General features: G+C 36.9%; 1 protein-coding gene across 9 annotated transcripts in view; it reads left to right on the top strand.

The window, feature by feature from the left end:
• The window catches only part of KYAT3 (kynurenine aminotransferase 3), an 846,358-nt gene that overhangs the window by 740,628 nt on the left and 87,874 nt on the right, over positions 1-17,856 (top strand). For all 9 annotated transcript variants that reach the window (XM_044085641.1, XM_044085640.1, XM_044085643.1 and 6 more), the window contains one exon: positions 2,172-2,245. In XM_044085641.1, the coding sequence (XP_043941576.1) occupies positions 2,172-2,245 (74 nt within the window). The remainder of the gene's footprint in view (positions 1-2,171; positions 2,246-17,856) is intronic.

Below are 17,856 nucleotides of genomic sequence, written 5' to 3'. Positions count from 1 at the left end.
GGAGATAGATTTAGATCATTTGAGTTTTTGAAGCAGCAACTTGGTCTGTTTTACTGAAATTTCAAAGAAGTAAAACATTGCTGCATAAGAGACTAGAGGCAGGGAATGAAGGTTCTTGTTCTTCGTTGGTGGGGGAGTAAATTGCTGTAAAGGCTTTAGTTATGTCAATTATGGTAGACTGCAAAAAGTAAGAATAATCATTACCAAAGGTTGAATGATTAAATGTTAAGGGTTCTTTCTTGGTAACTGAAGAGTTATTTAATGTCCCCTGTTAAGCATTTTACTTCTTTCCAAAACTGATTGGGTCTAGACCAGTTTGCTTCCTGATTCTGTGTAATGTACAGGGCTTTTGCAGCATTTGTTGCAGTTATTGTTTCTTTTCTTAAACTCAGAAAATGTAAATGTATTGTTAGAGTACCTTTTCCATTTCTTCCAGGCTGAATCTCTGGTTTTAAGTTTATTTTTAATTCCCATAGAAAGCAATGGGCAGCACTGTGATCTAAGCCTTCTTTTTGTAAGGGGGCACAGTGTATTATAAAGTGTTGTCAATTTCATATAGAAAAATTCTAAAGCAGAGGTGGGCTCACACATGGCATACAGGGGTAGTCCAGTCTATAGCACCAAGTAGGGCATTGAGAGTTGGTAGCCCCTTTAATTATTTGAGGAGGGTTTTTTGTGTGTTCTAAATTACCAAATGGATTTAATGAGACAGAGCCAGTTCTTGTATTGGTTTGAGTAGAAGCTTGTTTTATTTGAACCAGGCTAAATTGCTGTGAAATTTTGTTCAGAGGCAGAAAGTCGTTCCCAATAGCATTGACATTGAAATCACCAAGAATAACTGTGTTGTTATGTACTCCTTTAGGGAACGTTTGTAGTCTACTAAGGAAAGAATTTAGAAAGTAGCTACAATTCCCTGTACAGTTATAAGTTATTCTATGAAAGAAGCACATAAAAAAGTAATTTACATTTAAAGGCATCCCTTATTAATATGTAAAAAAGATTTTAAACAGACAACCAGCTATACTTGGAAATGACATCACTGTGAAAGTGTATTTATTGGGTATAAAAGTACAATAATTTTACTTTGTATGCTGAGAATATATAATCCTGTGTTTCTTTTTATTCTTTGAGCTTTATGCTGCCTTCTGAAAGCTCCCCTGTATGCACAATTTTTAAATACAGTTTTTACTGGATTTTTCTTGTGTCTACAGCTAGAGTTCTTACCTGTTTCAGCTACATATGCAGTTAGAATGATACTTTTATTGTTCATGTTAGTGCTTTTGCTTCTTATAAACCATTTTGTGACCATACTTTGCTTGCATCAGATCTCTGCTAAGCAATGTAGCTTTAGCTCTTTTTTTATAGGCAGATAGCTTGTCCACCTGCTAAATGATATGCTGGCAGTTTATTCCAAACTACAGGGAGATAATGGCTTAGAGATTTGCTCCCTTTTTATAATTGTGCCTTTATTACTTTAATTCAGTGTTGTGTTGCTGATCTTAAGTTCATTTTTGTCTGGTGCAGGTACGAGTTATCCTAGGCAGTGCCACTCATTGATTAGTTTGAGTGTTATGCAATAAAAAATAAAGTTTATTACAAAAATTCATCCTGCCAAGTTCACTTAGTGTTTCATTGTGATGGGTAGTAGGAGTAGCACTTGATTTCTTCCTTGTAAGCTTTCTGCTTACATGCCAAAGTTCTGGCCTCCGGCTACCTGGGGAGACACTATTTACAACCTCCTTTAGTCCCTCTCTAGAAAGTCTCCTCTCATTGATAAACCTGGCACTTTCACTTCTCTGGCAAAGCCATACTCTGTTGGGATAGTAGGCCATTCTGATTTGTGGGTTTTTATTCTATGCAACACAGGTTGATTGCTATTGTTTGCAGCCTGTTGTCAAGCACAGTGCTGAATGTACTTACACATGGATTCGCTGAACAGTTTTGAGGGAATAACAAGAAATAACTGTCATATATACTTAAAACAGAAAAACAGTTATATATTGTTATGATAAATGCAGACTAAATAGGTTCAGTTTCAAGAAATAACTTCTCTAAAATGTCAAAATATTTTTTAATCAACTGAGATTTATTTTTAGAAAGTATACGTAAAGCAGTTATGTAAAATGATCATAATCTTGAATATATATACTCATTCTGCCATTTTGCTTTAGATGTTGATCTTTCAGAAGTAGATGGTGACGATCCATATGATTACAAGTTTGTAAAGTGGATGATTAAGCATAAGGTAAGGAATTTTTTCCACTGATTTCACAGTAGTTTATGAGTGTGTCTGTCTTTTATGTAGACGTGTGTGTGTGTTCATTCTGTGTCTCAGGTATGATATGCAATAGACATGGTACAAGAAGGATTTTTCTAAGGTCAGATGTAGGGTATAGGTTAGGATTAGAACATATTAAGGTGAGGCAGAATTAAAGTTAGGGTGAACACATATTACAGTGGAATGTAGGGGTGAAGTGATTAGTATGGCTTGTGAAGGAGGGACAGTGTATGTGCCTGTGAATGACAAGTTAAAATATACTAGTGAGACCATTTCTGTTTCATTTGATCAGAGTAAAGCAGTAGAGTGGACAGCAGAAAGTTTATTTTGAGATTAAAGGTCAAGTTTTATGTGAAGGCAAGGAGCATTACATTTACTTGGTCACAATAAAGTCACTGATATGGCTTGTCAGTGGGAAGTACATGTCTGAGCAAAATGCTGAAATACATTACTGTAGCTGTTGTAACTTGCAGTTGCTGACAATCAAAGATCAGAGGATCAAAAATGTCTGTCTCTGGCATATATGGAGGCAGCCTGCATATGAAAGTGAATCACTAATGTTATTTTATCATTGTTGAATGTTTGTTGTTGAGCTGTCTTTCATTAGAAGTTTGAATGTGTGTTGAATCTGTGTGAAAAAAATCATAATTTTTGTGCGTGGACAGCTTATGCGACTTTTTCAGTCAGAAGGTACATACTCTCCTTCGATAACCTGTGTATGAAAAGAAGTGAAACTAGTGATGTTCTTCGTGTTTCACTGTTGCAGTCATTACATTTGTGCTTTCTTTGGTGGTTCAGTGGTAGAATTCTTAAAACACAGCCTTGAGCTACCAAGTGCACCTACAAGCTCAATTCCTGCCAGGAAAATTGAATACACTGGCAGACGGACTAAGCAGAAATCTCATGGACCCACACGAGGAGAAACTGGAACCATGGGTTTTCAACATGTTGACAAGCAAATGGGGGAGCCCAGACATAGATCTATTTGCCTCCCCTCAGAACTACCAGTTGGACAAGTTTTGCACAAGGACTCCCCACAAAGAAGCCTGGAAAGTGGATGCTCTGTTCTTCAGCTGGTAAAGCCTATCAGTCTACGCCTTTCCCCCTCTGCCTCTGTTCTCCAAAGTTCTACTAAAAGTCAAACATGACAAACCAAGAATGATTTTGATTGCTCCAGACTGGCCACGCCAACACTGGTACCCACTCCTGCGCAGTGTGTCACAAATATCTCCATGGCACCTGCCTCAGACCCCTTCCTTGCTGTCTCAGCAGGAGAACCAAATTCTGCAACCTCAGCTTTCAACATTGAACCTTGCAGCCTGGCTAATCATTTAAATTCACCTTTATCATCCCTCAGCAAACCTGTGATGGATGTCATCTTGGAGGCGAGAAGGCCTAGTACTAGAAAATCTTATGCTGACAAATGGAAAAGATTCTGCGCCTGGAACCAATCTTTAGTGATGAGCACAGCAGCGCCCAATTTACCACAGACTTTGCAATACTTACCTGACATGCTTCACAAGGGCCTGTCTTTTTCCTCTGTTAAAATCCACGCTTCAGCTATTTCAACTCACTATAACACAGAACCACCCCTCTTTTCTCATCCCTGCTCAAGCAGCATCTCAGAGGGGCAAAGAACTTGAGACCACCCAGGAAATCTCCTTCGAGATTTAGTCCTGTCCAAATAGAATCTAAGTTGTCTGTGCACATCCAAGGAATGCAGAATCCGTTCCCCTTTGTTCTGTGGATTGGGAAAGAAGGTTGGCAAATGAATGGACTGATTAAGAGCCACACTGGAAACCACTTTGGGCATGAAGGATGAATTGGTCCTCAGAGATACCCTGTCCACATGAAAGATGATGAAAGGCTCCACTGACATAAGGGCCTGTAATTCAGATGTCCTTCTAGCTGAAGTGTTTGCTAAAAGGAAGGCTGATTTCCAAGAAAGAAATTTAAGTCTGCAGTAGCAGCTTGCTTGAAAGGAGGTAGAGTGAGCTTCTCCAAAACAAAGTTAAGGTCCGAGGTAGGGGTAGGAGCTTTCCTGGGTGATCTCAAGTTCTTTGCCCCTTTGAGATACTGCTTGAGCAGGGATGAGCGAAGAGGGGGGGGTTCTGTTTTATAATGAGCTGAAATAGCTGAAGCATGAATTTTAATCCACCTCAAAAAATCCAAATCCACCAGAGCCACGAGAGCAAGAGACTTAAACCTCAACACGGATATAAATAGGACGTGCTGGAGGGACAGATTCATCACCCAGAGACTCCCTACACTATGGAACAGAATCCCAGTCCATGTGAGGCAGAGCCCCTCACTGACTCTGTTCAAGAGAAATCTTGACGAGTGGATGGGAGATCGTAGGTTTACCCCGGGAATCATCTCTGTATCACTCTGCTGGACAGAGGCACAGCAAACTAATGGGTATAGTATTCTCATCCTAAGGGGTGGTGAAAGCCACACACACTCTGGCTAGGCTTATAAATGCCCTAGGGCAGATAGCCTAGTATGAACCTATGAACCTATAATAGAGTAAAAACACAGGCCCTTGTGAAGCATCTCAGTTAAGTATTGCAAAATCCGAGGTAAATTGGGTGCTGCTGTGCTCATCCCTAAAGATTGATTCCAGGCACATAATCTTTTTCAACTGTCAGCATAAGATTTTCTAGTACTAGGCCTTCTTGCCTCCAAGATGACATCCATCACAGGTTTGCTAAGGGACGATAAAGGGGAATTTAAGTGATTAGCCAGGCTGCAAGGTTCAGTGTTGAAAGCTGAGGGTGCAGAATTTGATTCTCCTGCTGAGACAGCAAGGAAGGGGTCTGAGGCAGGTGCCATGGAGATATTTGTGACACATTGCGCAGGAGTGGGTACCAGTGTTGGCATGGCCAGTCTGGAGCAATCAAAATCATTCTTGGTTTGTCCTGTTAGACTTTTAGCAGAACTTTGGAGAGCAGTGGCAGAGGCATAGACTGATAGGCTTTTCCAGCTGAAGGACAGATCATCCACTTTCCAGGCTTCTTTGTGGGGAGTTCTTGTGCAAAACTTGTCCAATTGGTAGTTCTAAGAGGAGGCAAATAGATCTATGTCTGGGCTCCCGCATTTGCTTGTCAACATGTTGAAAATCCGTGGTTCCAGTTTCTCCTCGTGTGGGTCCATGAGATTTTTGCTTAGCCTGTCTGCTAGTATATTCAATTTTCCTGGCAGGAACTGAGCTTGTAGGTGCACTTGATAGCTCAAGGCTGTATTTTAAGAATTCTATCACTGAACCACCAATGCAAGCACAAATGTAATGACTGCAACAGTGAATACACTCGAACATCTACATTTATGGTAAGTGTACACAACTATACCTTTTGTGGTACTTAACAGTGAAGACTTTTACCACATTTCAGCTTTACTACTTTACAGCAGAGATGCTGTTGAATTATACTACTATGCAGTTTCAAATATATAACCTTGTTATTGATAGATACCACCAATAGGCTTTCATGGCTGTTTTGCATGTGCCAGGATTCCAAGGGGTATTCTATTTGTTTCCATTGAGAGAGGCTGTATGACTTCTTTTCATGGTGAAGAATTGAGCTCATGTCCAGAATGTATTTGTTTTCAGTTTCATTACAGCATAAGTAAAATCATATTTATCCAGAAAAGGTACATTTTGTAACTGGAAGCATGTCATGACCAAAACATCCTGCACTTACAGTGGTAGTGAATTGACGTCAAATTCAGCAGTAAGCTGCATCTAAATCTCAAATGGTAGAATGGCAGTGTGCATTGGCATCTGCATCCGAGTACAGTTCCTTTTACTGAGAACTTTCAAAGGGAGACTGGTTTGTGGCATTTTTACACAAAGTGCTGAATAGAGGAATTTTATATGAATTTGATATGACAGCCTGGCATCTTTCATTATACTCTGTTTCTGCTAAGGGTGAGTGTATGACTTCTTTTCAGAGAGGAGAATGCCACACATATCTTAAGTATATCAGTATTGCACTACTTTTACATCAGAAGTAAATATCTTTTGTATTTCTCCAGAAAAGGGTTTTTATCACCGGAAACATGAGCAAAGCACTCTGCACTGATGGTAGCAATGTAGACAGATCAATTTTAGCACTGAACTGCATTTAAAAATTGTAAGGAGAGAGAAATTATTGTTCATTTTGTATGGAAGTAAATAATTATAATCTGAAAATGTTACTAAGTATTCTCAAAAGTAGACTGATACATGACTTTTTATAATTAGAAACTGAGTTTTATGGGCATTTTACTGTGGCAGCCTGACTATTGCATTAACCATGGTTTTTGTTTGGGTTTGGTAAATGACTTCTTTTCAGGGTGGGTAATGCAGAATTTAAGTTTATTGAGTTTTATATCAGATATAAAAAAAAATCAGATGTATTTCTCCTAAACCGGGACATTTTTCCAATTAAGTTTGTGCTTGCCCATTCCTGCAAATGTAGACACGTGTGTGTGTGTGTGTGTGTGTGTGTGTGTGTGTGTGTGTGTGTGTGTGTGTGTGTGTGTGTGTGTGTCTGTCAGTATCTGTCTGTATATATGTGCGTTTCTGCCTATCTTTTTATCTGAAATCAAGTTGACAGTTTCTTCTGTGAAATTTGATAAAAACTTTAAATTCTTTCAGAGCTCTAGTCTTTTATTTATGGTTTCAACTAGCGGGCATTCTTAGACATTTAATCTTTTTTTTTTTGTCATTTGAGTTAAACTAGATGTATATGTGACTTGTAGCATGACATTCAGTGTATATCTGAATCATTTCATTAGGGTGCTCCTATGAAATTAGAATAATTATTTCTCAGTAGAGGTGCTATTTGCTGTTGTTTTAAATAGTGTGCTGAAGAACACATTTCACTAGTTCAGATAGAAATATACTTGTGCAACCCGGTATGCACATGTTTCAGATTGTTCTGTCTCCTCATTCCTAAAACTGTAAGTTCATGCGATGTGCTGAATAAAACTGACTATCCAAATTTTTTTTTCTGATAATTTTATAAAAAGCATAACTTTCAATTAGCTCCAGAGTAGCAAACATAAAAGCCTTAAAAAACACAAGTATATAAAGTGATTTTGTGACTGAAAAGAATATTTCTGTATAAAAGGGATATTTGATTCTATTTAAATATAATGGCTTAAATGACATTAAAGTGTGATTTTTTTTCATTAAAATTTAAAACAAAGTTGCTTCTTTGCTTCAAAGCTATGAGTTCTGTCCACAGTTGTCTTATATGTAATTAACACAGTATCTTTCTCTGAAAAAAATATTCCTAAGAGTATGCCATATAATTTTAAAGATGCAGCCATTTATGCAACACAGAGAACAAAAATGGATGAAACAGCAGCTTACAGACAGTCTTTCACGGACTGTCTTGTTGGCCCCTTTCCTTCCACCTTAGAATCAGAGAAGGAATAACTGCCTTAGGTCATCTTCTCTATGAAACCAGTCATTAAGGATGCCATGAATGGAGCCTAGAAGCACCCAGATTCTACTGTTGCATGCCCCAAAGATGTAGATGTCATTAATAAGCTCCTGGCTAATTGGAACAAGTCCCTTACTAGATATCTTTAGGCTGATTTCTTCATTTTCTCTTTGATCTATCATAGGTCATAGAGACCATAATATTTTGTCACCTTGTCGTTAGACAAGGAGCCTAAAGCCTTGGACAGAGCTGGTCAAAGACCTCAGCTGTTCATATTGTCTTTTAAGATTACAGTTCTTGCTAGTGTTATAGGTACAGTAAAAACCTCCCTTTCTTGAATCTGGGCTGAGGACAGATGTGCTTAACTCTGTGGCTTATAGAATGGACTTCCTCACATTTTTTACAGCTTGTTGCACTTTTGGCTATATTGATACCCTTACTATCACATGCTTAGTAAGTGAAGTAATATTCCTTTTATTTAATACTAAATCTGAAGTGTGAGTCTTGTGACCAGGGCAGGGACTTTAGTTTGGAGTAAAAGCATAAAATTAGACAATTTTACTGTCACTAAAATGTGCTGTGTGTCTGTCTGCTATCTTGAATTCTTATTGAAGCAAGTAGTTTTTCTTGTAGATCTTACATGGTGTCAGAATTAAAATGCTGTTTTTGGAAGCTACTGTTTTTGAGACCCTGACAATGTTGTCTGTGGCTTGATCTTCTTATACTGCTTCTGTTTCTTTAATGGTTGTGCCTTGATGGGAGTTAACAGTAAATCTGAGAAAGATGTGTACAAGTAAACCAGTCATTGTGCTTAGCTCTGCATTTAAAAAAAAAACACAATGCCACTGCTGCCAATATTGTCAACCACCAGGGTAATTTAAAAACAATATTTCAGTTGAATAGTCATCCATTAAGAATTAGTAGGCTATTAAGCTTCTTCAAAACATAAAACTATACACTGAAGGAACACTCAATTGTTCATGTAACATTAAAATGAGTTTACAAAATAAGCTGAATCCGTAATAAAAAAAAATGATATGGTTAAAACATTTTAAAAATTAAGCATTAATTAAACATCATCGTAACTTATTTCTCTTTATCTTTGAAATATTCAACGTTGAATTTTGCTATTCTAACCACAGTGCAGTCTCAGCTCTTAAACATAATTGCCAACTAAATTCTCTTTTTTCAACTACTTCTTCCCAGGGACTTCCCCTGGAATTTTTTTCTACCTTGTTCTAATATTTTTTTAAATGATTTATATTTAAAGTATTTTGAGAATGCTTAATTAAAGCATTATTTATATTCCCCTTGTAATATCATAAGAATGTTCAGAAATTAATTTACAAAGACTTTTAGTATTTTTTCTTACATAATATGCCAAGCAGATCTGACATATTCCTAAATATGCAATTCTCTTTTTATTTATTTATTAATTTACATTTGTTTACCAGGTAGTGTCCAACTGGGTTGGTGGCCCATTTTCAGTGGAGACCCGGGGAGAAAAGGTCTACAGATAAACAATACAGAAACAGAGTACAATCAAAGAAAAATCAACATTACTACATTAACAGACATTTGCATTACTACATTAACTAAAAACATAACATTTTTACAATGAGTATTGAAACATTTTTTTTACAAAGAAAAATGTTTCATTTGTAATTTTCTTTGTGGAAACAGCTTTAAAAAGAGTATTCCTTTGAACAGGGAGATGGATTTTTAGCTGGTAACAAGCAGTGATCAGGCCTAGACTGTGAGGTATGCAACTTTGTTAAGCAAGAAAAAATTTTGCTTATGAAAAAATTTTAGAAGAAAATAAATTGGGAGAAAAGCAGACACTAGGAGCTCTATTAGAGGAAAACAGTATAGTAGGGGTATAAAGGAGCATAAGGTAAAGTGGTTATCCTGGTGGAGAACAAGGGCAGAGCCACTTGCTTTTTAGGTTCGTAGATTAGTACTAGGCTAACTGTACTTATGGGCCATTTTCAGCCTAGCCAATTACCCCATGTGAGAATCAAACCCTGCACCTTATGTTTGTAAACACCTTAACCATTATACCAACCTCCCACCCTGATGTTCCTTTAAGCTATTTTTAAATGATGAGAAACAAGGTGTGCACTGTAAGCTTTGGGGAAGAGCATTCCAGGATTTAGCTACTTTGAGTAGAGGGAGTCGCCATGGTAGTTATGTGACTGTGTTATTCTGAGTAATGGCCTGTTGGAAGATCTAAGGGGCCTATTGTTCACTTGTAGTTAGAGTAATGTTGAGATTGCTGGGCAGCTCTAAGGATTGTGTGTGATTTTGTGTGCTAGGTTTAGTTGGTTTAAGCTAATAGGTTAGGGAGCTCTAGCCAGTTGAGTTGAAAAAGAGCAGAGCAATGGCGGGTTTTATTAGGGTGGTCAGTGGCAAACTTTGCAATTTTATTATAACAGGATTTGAGGTTGTGCAGGTCTGTCTTACATAGGTTAGTAAAGATATTTGAGCAGTAGAGAAGAGTAGATAGTAATTGTGACCTAGCAGTGGCAAGCCTGGCTTTGGGGGTGTTAGGTATGGTTTGGCCCTGTAGAGGGCACCTAGTGTGGAGATGACTTTTTTGATGGTTTGAGAGATGTGAATATCAAATTTGAGATGATCATCTATTCGGATACCTAGGAGTTTGGCCTGGTTTGAAGGCTCAATTTTGGTCCCATTTAATGAGTGAATATAGAGGGATGGGCAGTTGGATTTGGTAGTTTTGTTAGAGAAGATTATTAATTTTGTCTTATTTGATTTAGAATGAGTTGGTGGTTTGTTATAAAAGATTCTACTTCTAGAAAAGCTTTTTGCATTTTTTTCTTTTAGTTCTTGTGGGAAACGGGCAGAGCAGATAAGCGCAATTTAAGTAACTCTTTGTTCTAATCAGATTTCCATCCTTAAGACAAACTTCTTCACTCTTATAATTAAAGGGGCAATGTTTAGAAGAGCCACAACTAAAAGTACCTATTTTATTATAACTTCACATTCCCCATGCTTTGTCTTTCCAGGAAATATTTCACGTTGTGGCCAATTTATAAGTAAATTTTGGTGCCCCACCCATTTTGTTAAGGTTTTTACCACTAGCCATCAGTATCCAGTTTTTATGAATTACATTGGAAAATGCTTTTATATCTGTGCTGTATGTTGTAACCATGACTATGAAAAATGTCACACAGTTTCTATACAAGTAACTCCCCACTGACCAAAGTTGTCTTACAAGTACGTGACATTCTCTTATTTAACACTTCCTAATAAATTGTTACCCCGGGTATCACTTCTGTCACTGTTAGATAGAGGCACAGTATACTAACCTTGAAAAAGGGCATAGCAAAATTAATTTAAAATGGGTGGCGAAAGCCAAACATACTCTGGCTAGGCTTATAAATGCCCTAGGGCAGATAGCCTAGTATGAACTTATGAACCTATAATAAAAACATAGGAAATCCCCTTTTCTTGAACTTATCACTTAAAATATCAAGTTTCCTTATAAAAACACTGTCATCTGAAAATATCCTTGACAGTCAGTTGGACCATTTGGCCCTTAAGTCTTTTTTTTTCTGAAACCATTAGATGACAACTATTGTAATGCAAATAAGAATTCACAAAGATTACCTTTCTATATATGCTTTACCAAAAACACTTTTCTTTGTTTTTTTAGCAATAGCCATTTCCATATTTATGTCCATATTTTATAATTAAGAGACCTATGTCTTTTAGTAGTTATAAAAATAAGCAATGTATTTATTTATTTTTACATTTGTTAACCGGGTTAGTCTGTCTGGGTTCTTAGAAGCCCATTTTCAGCAGAGACCTAAGGAGAAAAGCTCCCAAAAAAAAGTTTAAGTAAACAAATACGTACTGAATACTTCAAGAAACAAGTGACTTAAAACTGTTACATGACATTAAGTGAAAACTTAGATGCTGTTGAAGAAAACTGTCTGACATTTGCACTATTATTTGTATTTCTAATTATACAATTGAACATGTGTTTTTATATTTCTGTAAATATCTCAAACATGCACTTACAGAGGAATTTCTTGTTGTCATGTGAAAGCTTACATCTGTTTAATAGAAATGTCCAAACAATGTATGTCTAGGTTGTATAGTTTTCAAGACAAAAAATTTGTGAAAGTTTAGGAAAATGTAATGTGTGGTTTGTGTGCATTGTAATATATTGCACTATTTATGGAAAAAGACTATGAATTCACTGACTGTTATCACTGTAAAAAATACGTCTTACTGGTAACATTGCTATTTGTACAGTTTTAATAGCTTTTATAGTTAATTTTTCAGAAAATGCAAGATGTGTGTAGACTGCTAAAAGTGAGACATTCCATACCACATAGCTGTTAATGACTTAATGTCCTTATCAAATATTTGATGTGTAAATTAAAAAAAAATCAACATTTGTATTATCAGTATACCCCCAAAACTCTTCAAGCATTTTATTGGTGTCAACCCATAGTATAAAGATTTTGCTAAAAAGCAGGTGTACAATCTTATCAAATTCAGAAATTCTGATTCAGAAATAAGGTTGTTTCCTGGTAAAATAATACAATAGTTAAAAAGATGGGTGCTCCCAACTTCTGGTGATAATATTCTTCTTGAAGAAAAATAAGATTGTTTCTTAAAATTATGTATAAAAATGCATAACTAATTCACAGTAAAATCAAAATGCCAGATTCATTAACTCTTATACTAAGTGTACACAATCTGTATTCAAGAACACCCCTACCACATTTTTTGTGATTTCTAATCACTCAGAAAATTACACCAAGTGTACATGTAGTCTACAGTTTGAGGTAGCTTTTATGAATCCCCCCTGATATTTAAGGCTGCAAGAAAATCAATAGGAAAACTAAAATCAGGAGCAAGAAGGTGTGAGTTATGCTTGTGTTGTCTGCTCACTCAGAAGGGTTTACAGTTAGTGTAGGCATTAATGAATTCCAGGGCATGTTTTGTTAAAACTTCACAACACCATTGTACACCTAAATTATGAGGTATAACTGAAAATAAATCAATCACATCAAGTGTGAAAAAAATAATATCTTTACTATAAAATTCTTCACTAAGGCATGATTGAAAATGCTGGGAGCCTTTGAACAATGCCTACACAAACTCATAATTTATGGTCTATATAAATAGCTAATGGCTGGGTTTTAGATCCCTCTGTATCAACTACCAGGCATAATAGTGGATATATGACAATTTTTTGTCTTTTTTATTTATTTATTTTTTTTTTAAAGCGATCGCAATTATGAGCATCTTTATGATGCCACACATAAGAATACCAACAATTCCTTATGTAAGCATATACTTAAATATCCCACACACAGCTTTTTTTTTTTGGTGGTCGACAGAGTGCAAAATTATCCCCCGGGGGTGTCCCTGGGCTGATTTGATCAAGTTTAGGAAATTGGTTTGGCAGATTAAATTAAATGCATATACAAATCCAGGAGGTTTTTTTTTTTTTTTTTATCACTAGCATTCTTAAATTACGTTCATATTTATTTATTTATTTATTTTATTTTACATTTGTTGACCGGGCTAGTCTAACTGGATATATTTCCATTTTCAGCAGAGGCCCGGGGAGAAAAGCTCCACATGTAGACAGGACGGATACAACATAACAAAAAATACCTAATAACAGATTAACATAGCAGATTAAAAAGTGGTAGGTCTTTCACTCCAAGACAAGAATGATTAATTATATTATAAAGGTATAAACAACATGTTCAACATAATTTCATCTTTGGAACCAATTAGAGAAAGCATGAAACCAAGGAAAAGAGAGAACATTAATCGAAAGAAGGTACAGATTTAAAGAGATATGTATTGCCAGAAAGAGAGAGACAAATAGCCATGAGGAGGAGAAAACCAAGAAAATTTTAATCAGGCTTAGAGCAGGAACATATCCAGAGGTTTTTAAGGTGGACTCTTAGTTTTTGTTTAAACAGAGCAGTAGATGCAATTGAAGTAAGTTCGGGAGGAAGTTTATTCCAGTGTTTCCCAATGGCATTTGAGAAAAGGGAATCACCAGCAAGGTTATTAGATTTGGTTAAGGTAACTAGCAGTTTGCTAGAAGAGCGGAGTGAGTTCAGGTTTGAGTAGGGCTTAAGAGGTTAGAAAGAGCAGGTGTATTAAGAGGTTGGTAAAAAGCTCTTTGGACAAACATAAGTTGGGATAGAAGCAACATGTTTGTCAGTTCAAGCCAGTTAAGTTGTTGCAGATTCAGACAATGGTGGGTTCTAAATTGTTTCCCAGTAACAAATCTAGCTAAGTTATTGTAAGTGGTAGACAGTTTAGAGAGATTGTTTTTCTTGAGATTAGTGTAGATAGGTGAGGCATAGAGAAGTGTGGAAATAAGATGAGAGTGGGCAAGATTCACTTTTGCTGGGAAGGTTAAAAAGTTTTGATTCTATATAGAGAGCCAAGTTTCCTGTTTACAGATTTAATGGTATTATTGATATGAAAGTCGAAGGAGAGATTGTTATCAATCGTGACACCTAGCAATTTGGTAGTAGAGTCAGGTGATATAATGGTTCCATTATTAACCACGATAGTGAAGTCAAATGTAGGGGATCTGGTAGTAGGCTTAAAGAGTAGTAGTTTGGTCTTTGCGTTTAGGAGTAGACAACGTTTTAGGAACCAAGTTTCGACTTTAGAAAATACAGCTTGAGTGTTAGTTTGAAGTTCGAAATGGATCTAGCAGAGCAAATAAGTGTGGAGTCATCAGCATATTGAATGCAAGTAGCCTGTGGAATGGCTAATTGTAAGTCATTTATAAAGAGGGAGAAAAGAAGTGGTCCAAGAATAGAGCCTTGGGGGACCCCAAGTGAAATTGGTAGAAGAGATGAGAGTTTGTTATCCCAGAGGACAGCCTGTTTCCTGTTGGTGAGATATGAACTGAACCAGTGGATAGCCTCAGGTCCTAAGGAAAGAGATTCGAGAATTTTTAATAGGAGAGAGTGGTTAACCATGTCGAAGGCTTTGGACAGGTCAATGAAGAGAGCAGAAGACAGGATATTATTGTTGCGATTATTGTTAATAATATCTGTAAAGGAGAGCAGAGCAGTAGTTGTGCTATGATAGGGCCTAAAGCCATGTTGACAGTTTGTCAGAATGTTATTTTGTATTAGGTGATTCATTAACTGATGGTGGACACATTTTCCATTATTTTTGCGAGTGGGGACAATAGGGCTATGGGCCTGTAGTTAGAATGTTCAAAGGAGTTTCCTCCTTTATGTAATGGTAAGATGTGAGAGATTTTCCATAAATCAGGGATGGTTTCTTCATTTATGGTCCTATTAATGAGAATTGATATGGGATAAGCTATTTCAGAGGCTGCTTTTTGAAGGAATTCAGAAGGAAGCTGGTCAGCTGAGGGGGTACAAGGTTTACGTTTGAGAATGCATCTCTGTATAAAGGTAGTGGAGATGGGTTGTAGCCTGAAGGTTGGTAGTTTGGAGGATGCATGGTCATGGATGCTAGTATTGTCACTGGAGAGATGGGAGGCCAAGGAATTAATAGTATTAATGAAGAATGAGTTGAAAGAGTTGGCAGTATCAAGGGGAGAAATTCTATCAGACCCAGAAGGGGAGGGGGTGGTAGTCTGTCCAGGGTGAAGAAGTCTATTTAGGGTTGACCAGAATTTTTGAGGGTTATTGTGATTCACTTGCTGAAGATTGCTATAATAGTTCCTTTTGTCAGAGAGGATTGCTTTTTTGGTACTTTTTCTCAGATGCCTGAAAGTCTGTTGGTCTATGGGAGATTTGCTAATTCGCCATTTTAACCAAGATTTGTTTCTAAGTGACATTTTTTGTCTAGTCTCTTTCGTTAGCCAGGGGGCTGGCTTAGCTTTAGTTCTAATAGAACGTTTTGGTGCATGATTATCTAGAATAGTTAGGAATGTGGTGTTAAAGTAATTAACAGCTTCTTGAAGAGGAAGTGTTTTTAGTGGGTTCCAGTTACAAGCCTTTAGTTCAGTTTTAAATTGGGTTGGGTTAAAGCATTTGAGGTTACGTAGGGTCCTATATAAAGGAGAGTAGTTAGAGGCATTTTTTTGTCTTATAATATAGGTTAGGTTGTGGTCACTAATGTCATCGGGTAGCGTTCCAGACTGATATTTAACTAGAGGTTTGTTTACCAAAATCCAATCAAGAATACTTTCTTTGTTATTAGTTTTGTTAATCCTAGTAGTGGTGTTAATTGTCTGAGTGAAGCCGTGAAGATTAATATGAGATGCTGGGTTGTTAGTGGATATTGAGGACCAGTCTAAGTTGAGGTCTCCTAGTATTATGGTTTCTTGTGGGTAGGTGAATGAGGCCCAACTGAGGATATTTTCTACAGTAGTAGAGTTATTTCCAGGAGGTAGATATAAACAGATGATATAGATAGATTTAGTATAATCAATTTGTATATCTCTCATCATTTTTATTGGAAACTTTTTGTAAAAACAGGTAACAGCTGTGGTTAAATGTTTTTAATATGTAAACTGTATATGGTGAGTACTTTCTTATTTGTGGAATGTTTTTAATTAGTGTTGTGTTTTCATTGGTTGTAGCTTATTCATGTGACCCAAGTTGGAAGTTTTTAACATGATTCACTTTTTGATGGTGCTATTCTGATAAGGTTGATTGTTACATACTGAAGAAAGTGCTTTATCTTTGTTTATTAAACAATATATATTGTTTCATTCGACATTGTACCACATATGTAAGAGGAAGTTGAACAAAAACTGGTTGCTGGCTCCAGTTTAGTTTTTTTATATTTTGGTGTCCAGTTTTTCCGTGTTGGTTCCACTACATTTGACCACCAACATATTTTTACTTGTTTTTCAATATATAGCTGTGACCTTACAACCACTAGTGTCAGTGAAGTTGTAGGGAACTTTTTGGAAAACTAGAAGTTCTGGGCTCAATATATCTTATTGTGAGTGACCTTGGGAGTAAACCAGAATGGAGCCAGTGTGCCACGTTTTTTTTGTTTGTTTTTTTTATTTGGCAAAACAAACTTGCAGTATTAAAAAGTAAATTCCAGGCAAAGTGTAAGCCAAAGAAGAACCTAATGTATGTGAGACATATTTTCATAAGAAATCAAGGCATTCAGGACTCTCTGAATTTTTTGATTTGGCTAATATACTGAGAAGAGAAAGAATAGTCTGTGGCATCGGAAATTATTTTCTGAGAGGCTGACATTGTTAGAATCAGGTTTAACACTAGAGAAATCCATAAAAGTGTGCTCTGTGAGCATTCTGCCAAATGTATAGACTCCATTTGTTGGAATTGTGTACAAGTTAGATGGTATGTGAAAGTAATGGCAAACTGAAGCATAGAAACCGTAAAAATAATGAAAATAAAAGTGAAAAAGCAGGTGACCACATGGCAAACATGATGGCAATTAGTAACAAACAAACAAGCAAGCAAGCAGTAATCACACCCTGTGTAATGCTGTGGTTTCAGGCATGAAAATGAACAGTGCAGAACTCAAAATCAAATGTTTGGATTATATTGAAGTAGTAATCAGTTCACTGTTGTGTGTTTGGAAAGAAAAAGGTACAGCAGTAGAATAGTAGTGCTGCCAAGAGAAATCAACAGTCAGAACCTTGAAATGTTGGTGAATATAACTGAAGTAGCCTGCACAACTGGCACAGAGGGATAAAACTCTGATTGTAGCCCAGACTACCCAAGTTCAAATAGCCAATAATGTACTTGACAGTACAGGCAAGAAGCATGGATGTTCCTGTCTAAGGGAGGAGGGCATCTGCTGCAGGACATATGCATACTTGTAGGGTTCTCCGGTGGAGGCTAGAAAGACTACCATGTGGTGTCTCCAGAGGGCATGTGGGGAAGTCTTGCTCAGACCCCTTGTAGAAGTTAGGGGTGGAGTAGTACTGACATCCATTCCCGCTGACCAACATATGTAAGAGGAAGTTGGACAAAAAGTAAAAATCTCAAACTACTTTGTTGGCTGCCTAAGTGACGGCCTTCCTGGTTGATCTTCACTCCCCCCTCCCTAGTAAAGGGGGAAAATATGTCACCTAGTTGTGAGGAGGGGGGGACTGATGGATCAAAAAGGATGAAAAGTAAGGTGTATAAAGCAGTGATAAGACCAGTGCTTCTGTATAAATCA

Source organism: Protopterus annectens, chromosome 10.part0 (assembly GCF_019279795.1).
Source record: "Protopterus annectens isolate FY-2018-M chromosome 10.part0, PAN1.0, whole genome shotgun sequence".
NCBI classification, from domain to species: Eukaryota; Metazoa; Chordata; order Ceratodontiformes; family Protopteridae; genus Protopterus; species Protopterus annectens.
This window is presented reverse-complemented; position numbering and strand designations above follow the sequence as displayed.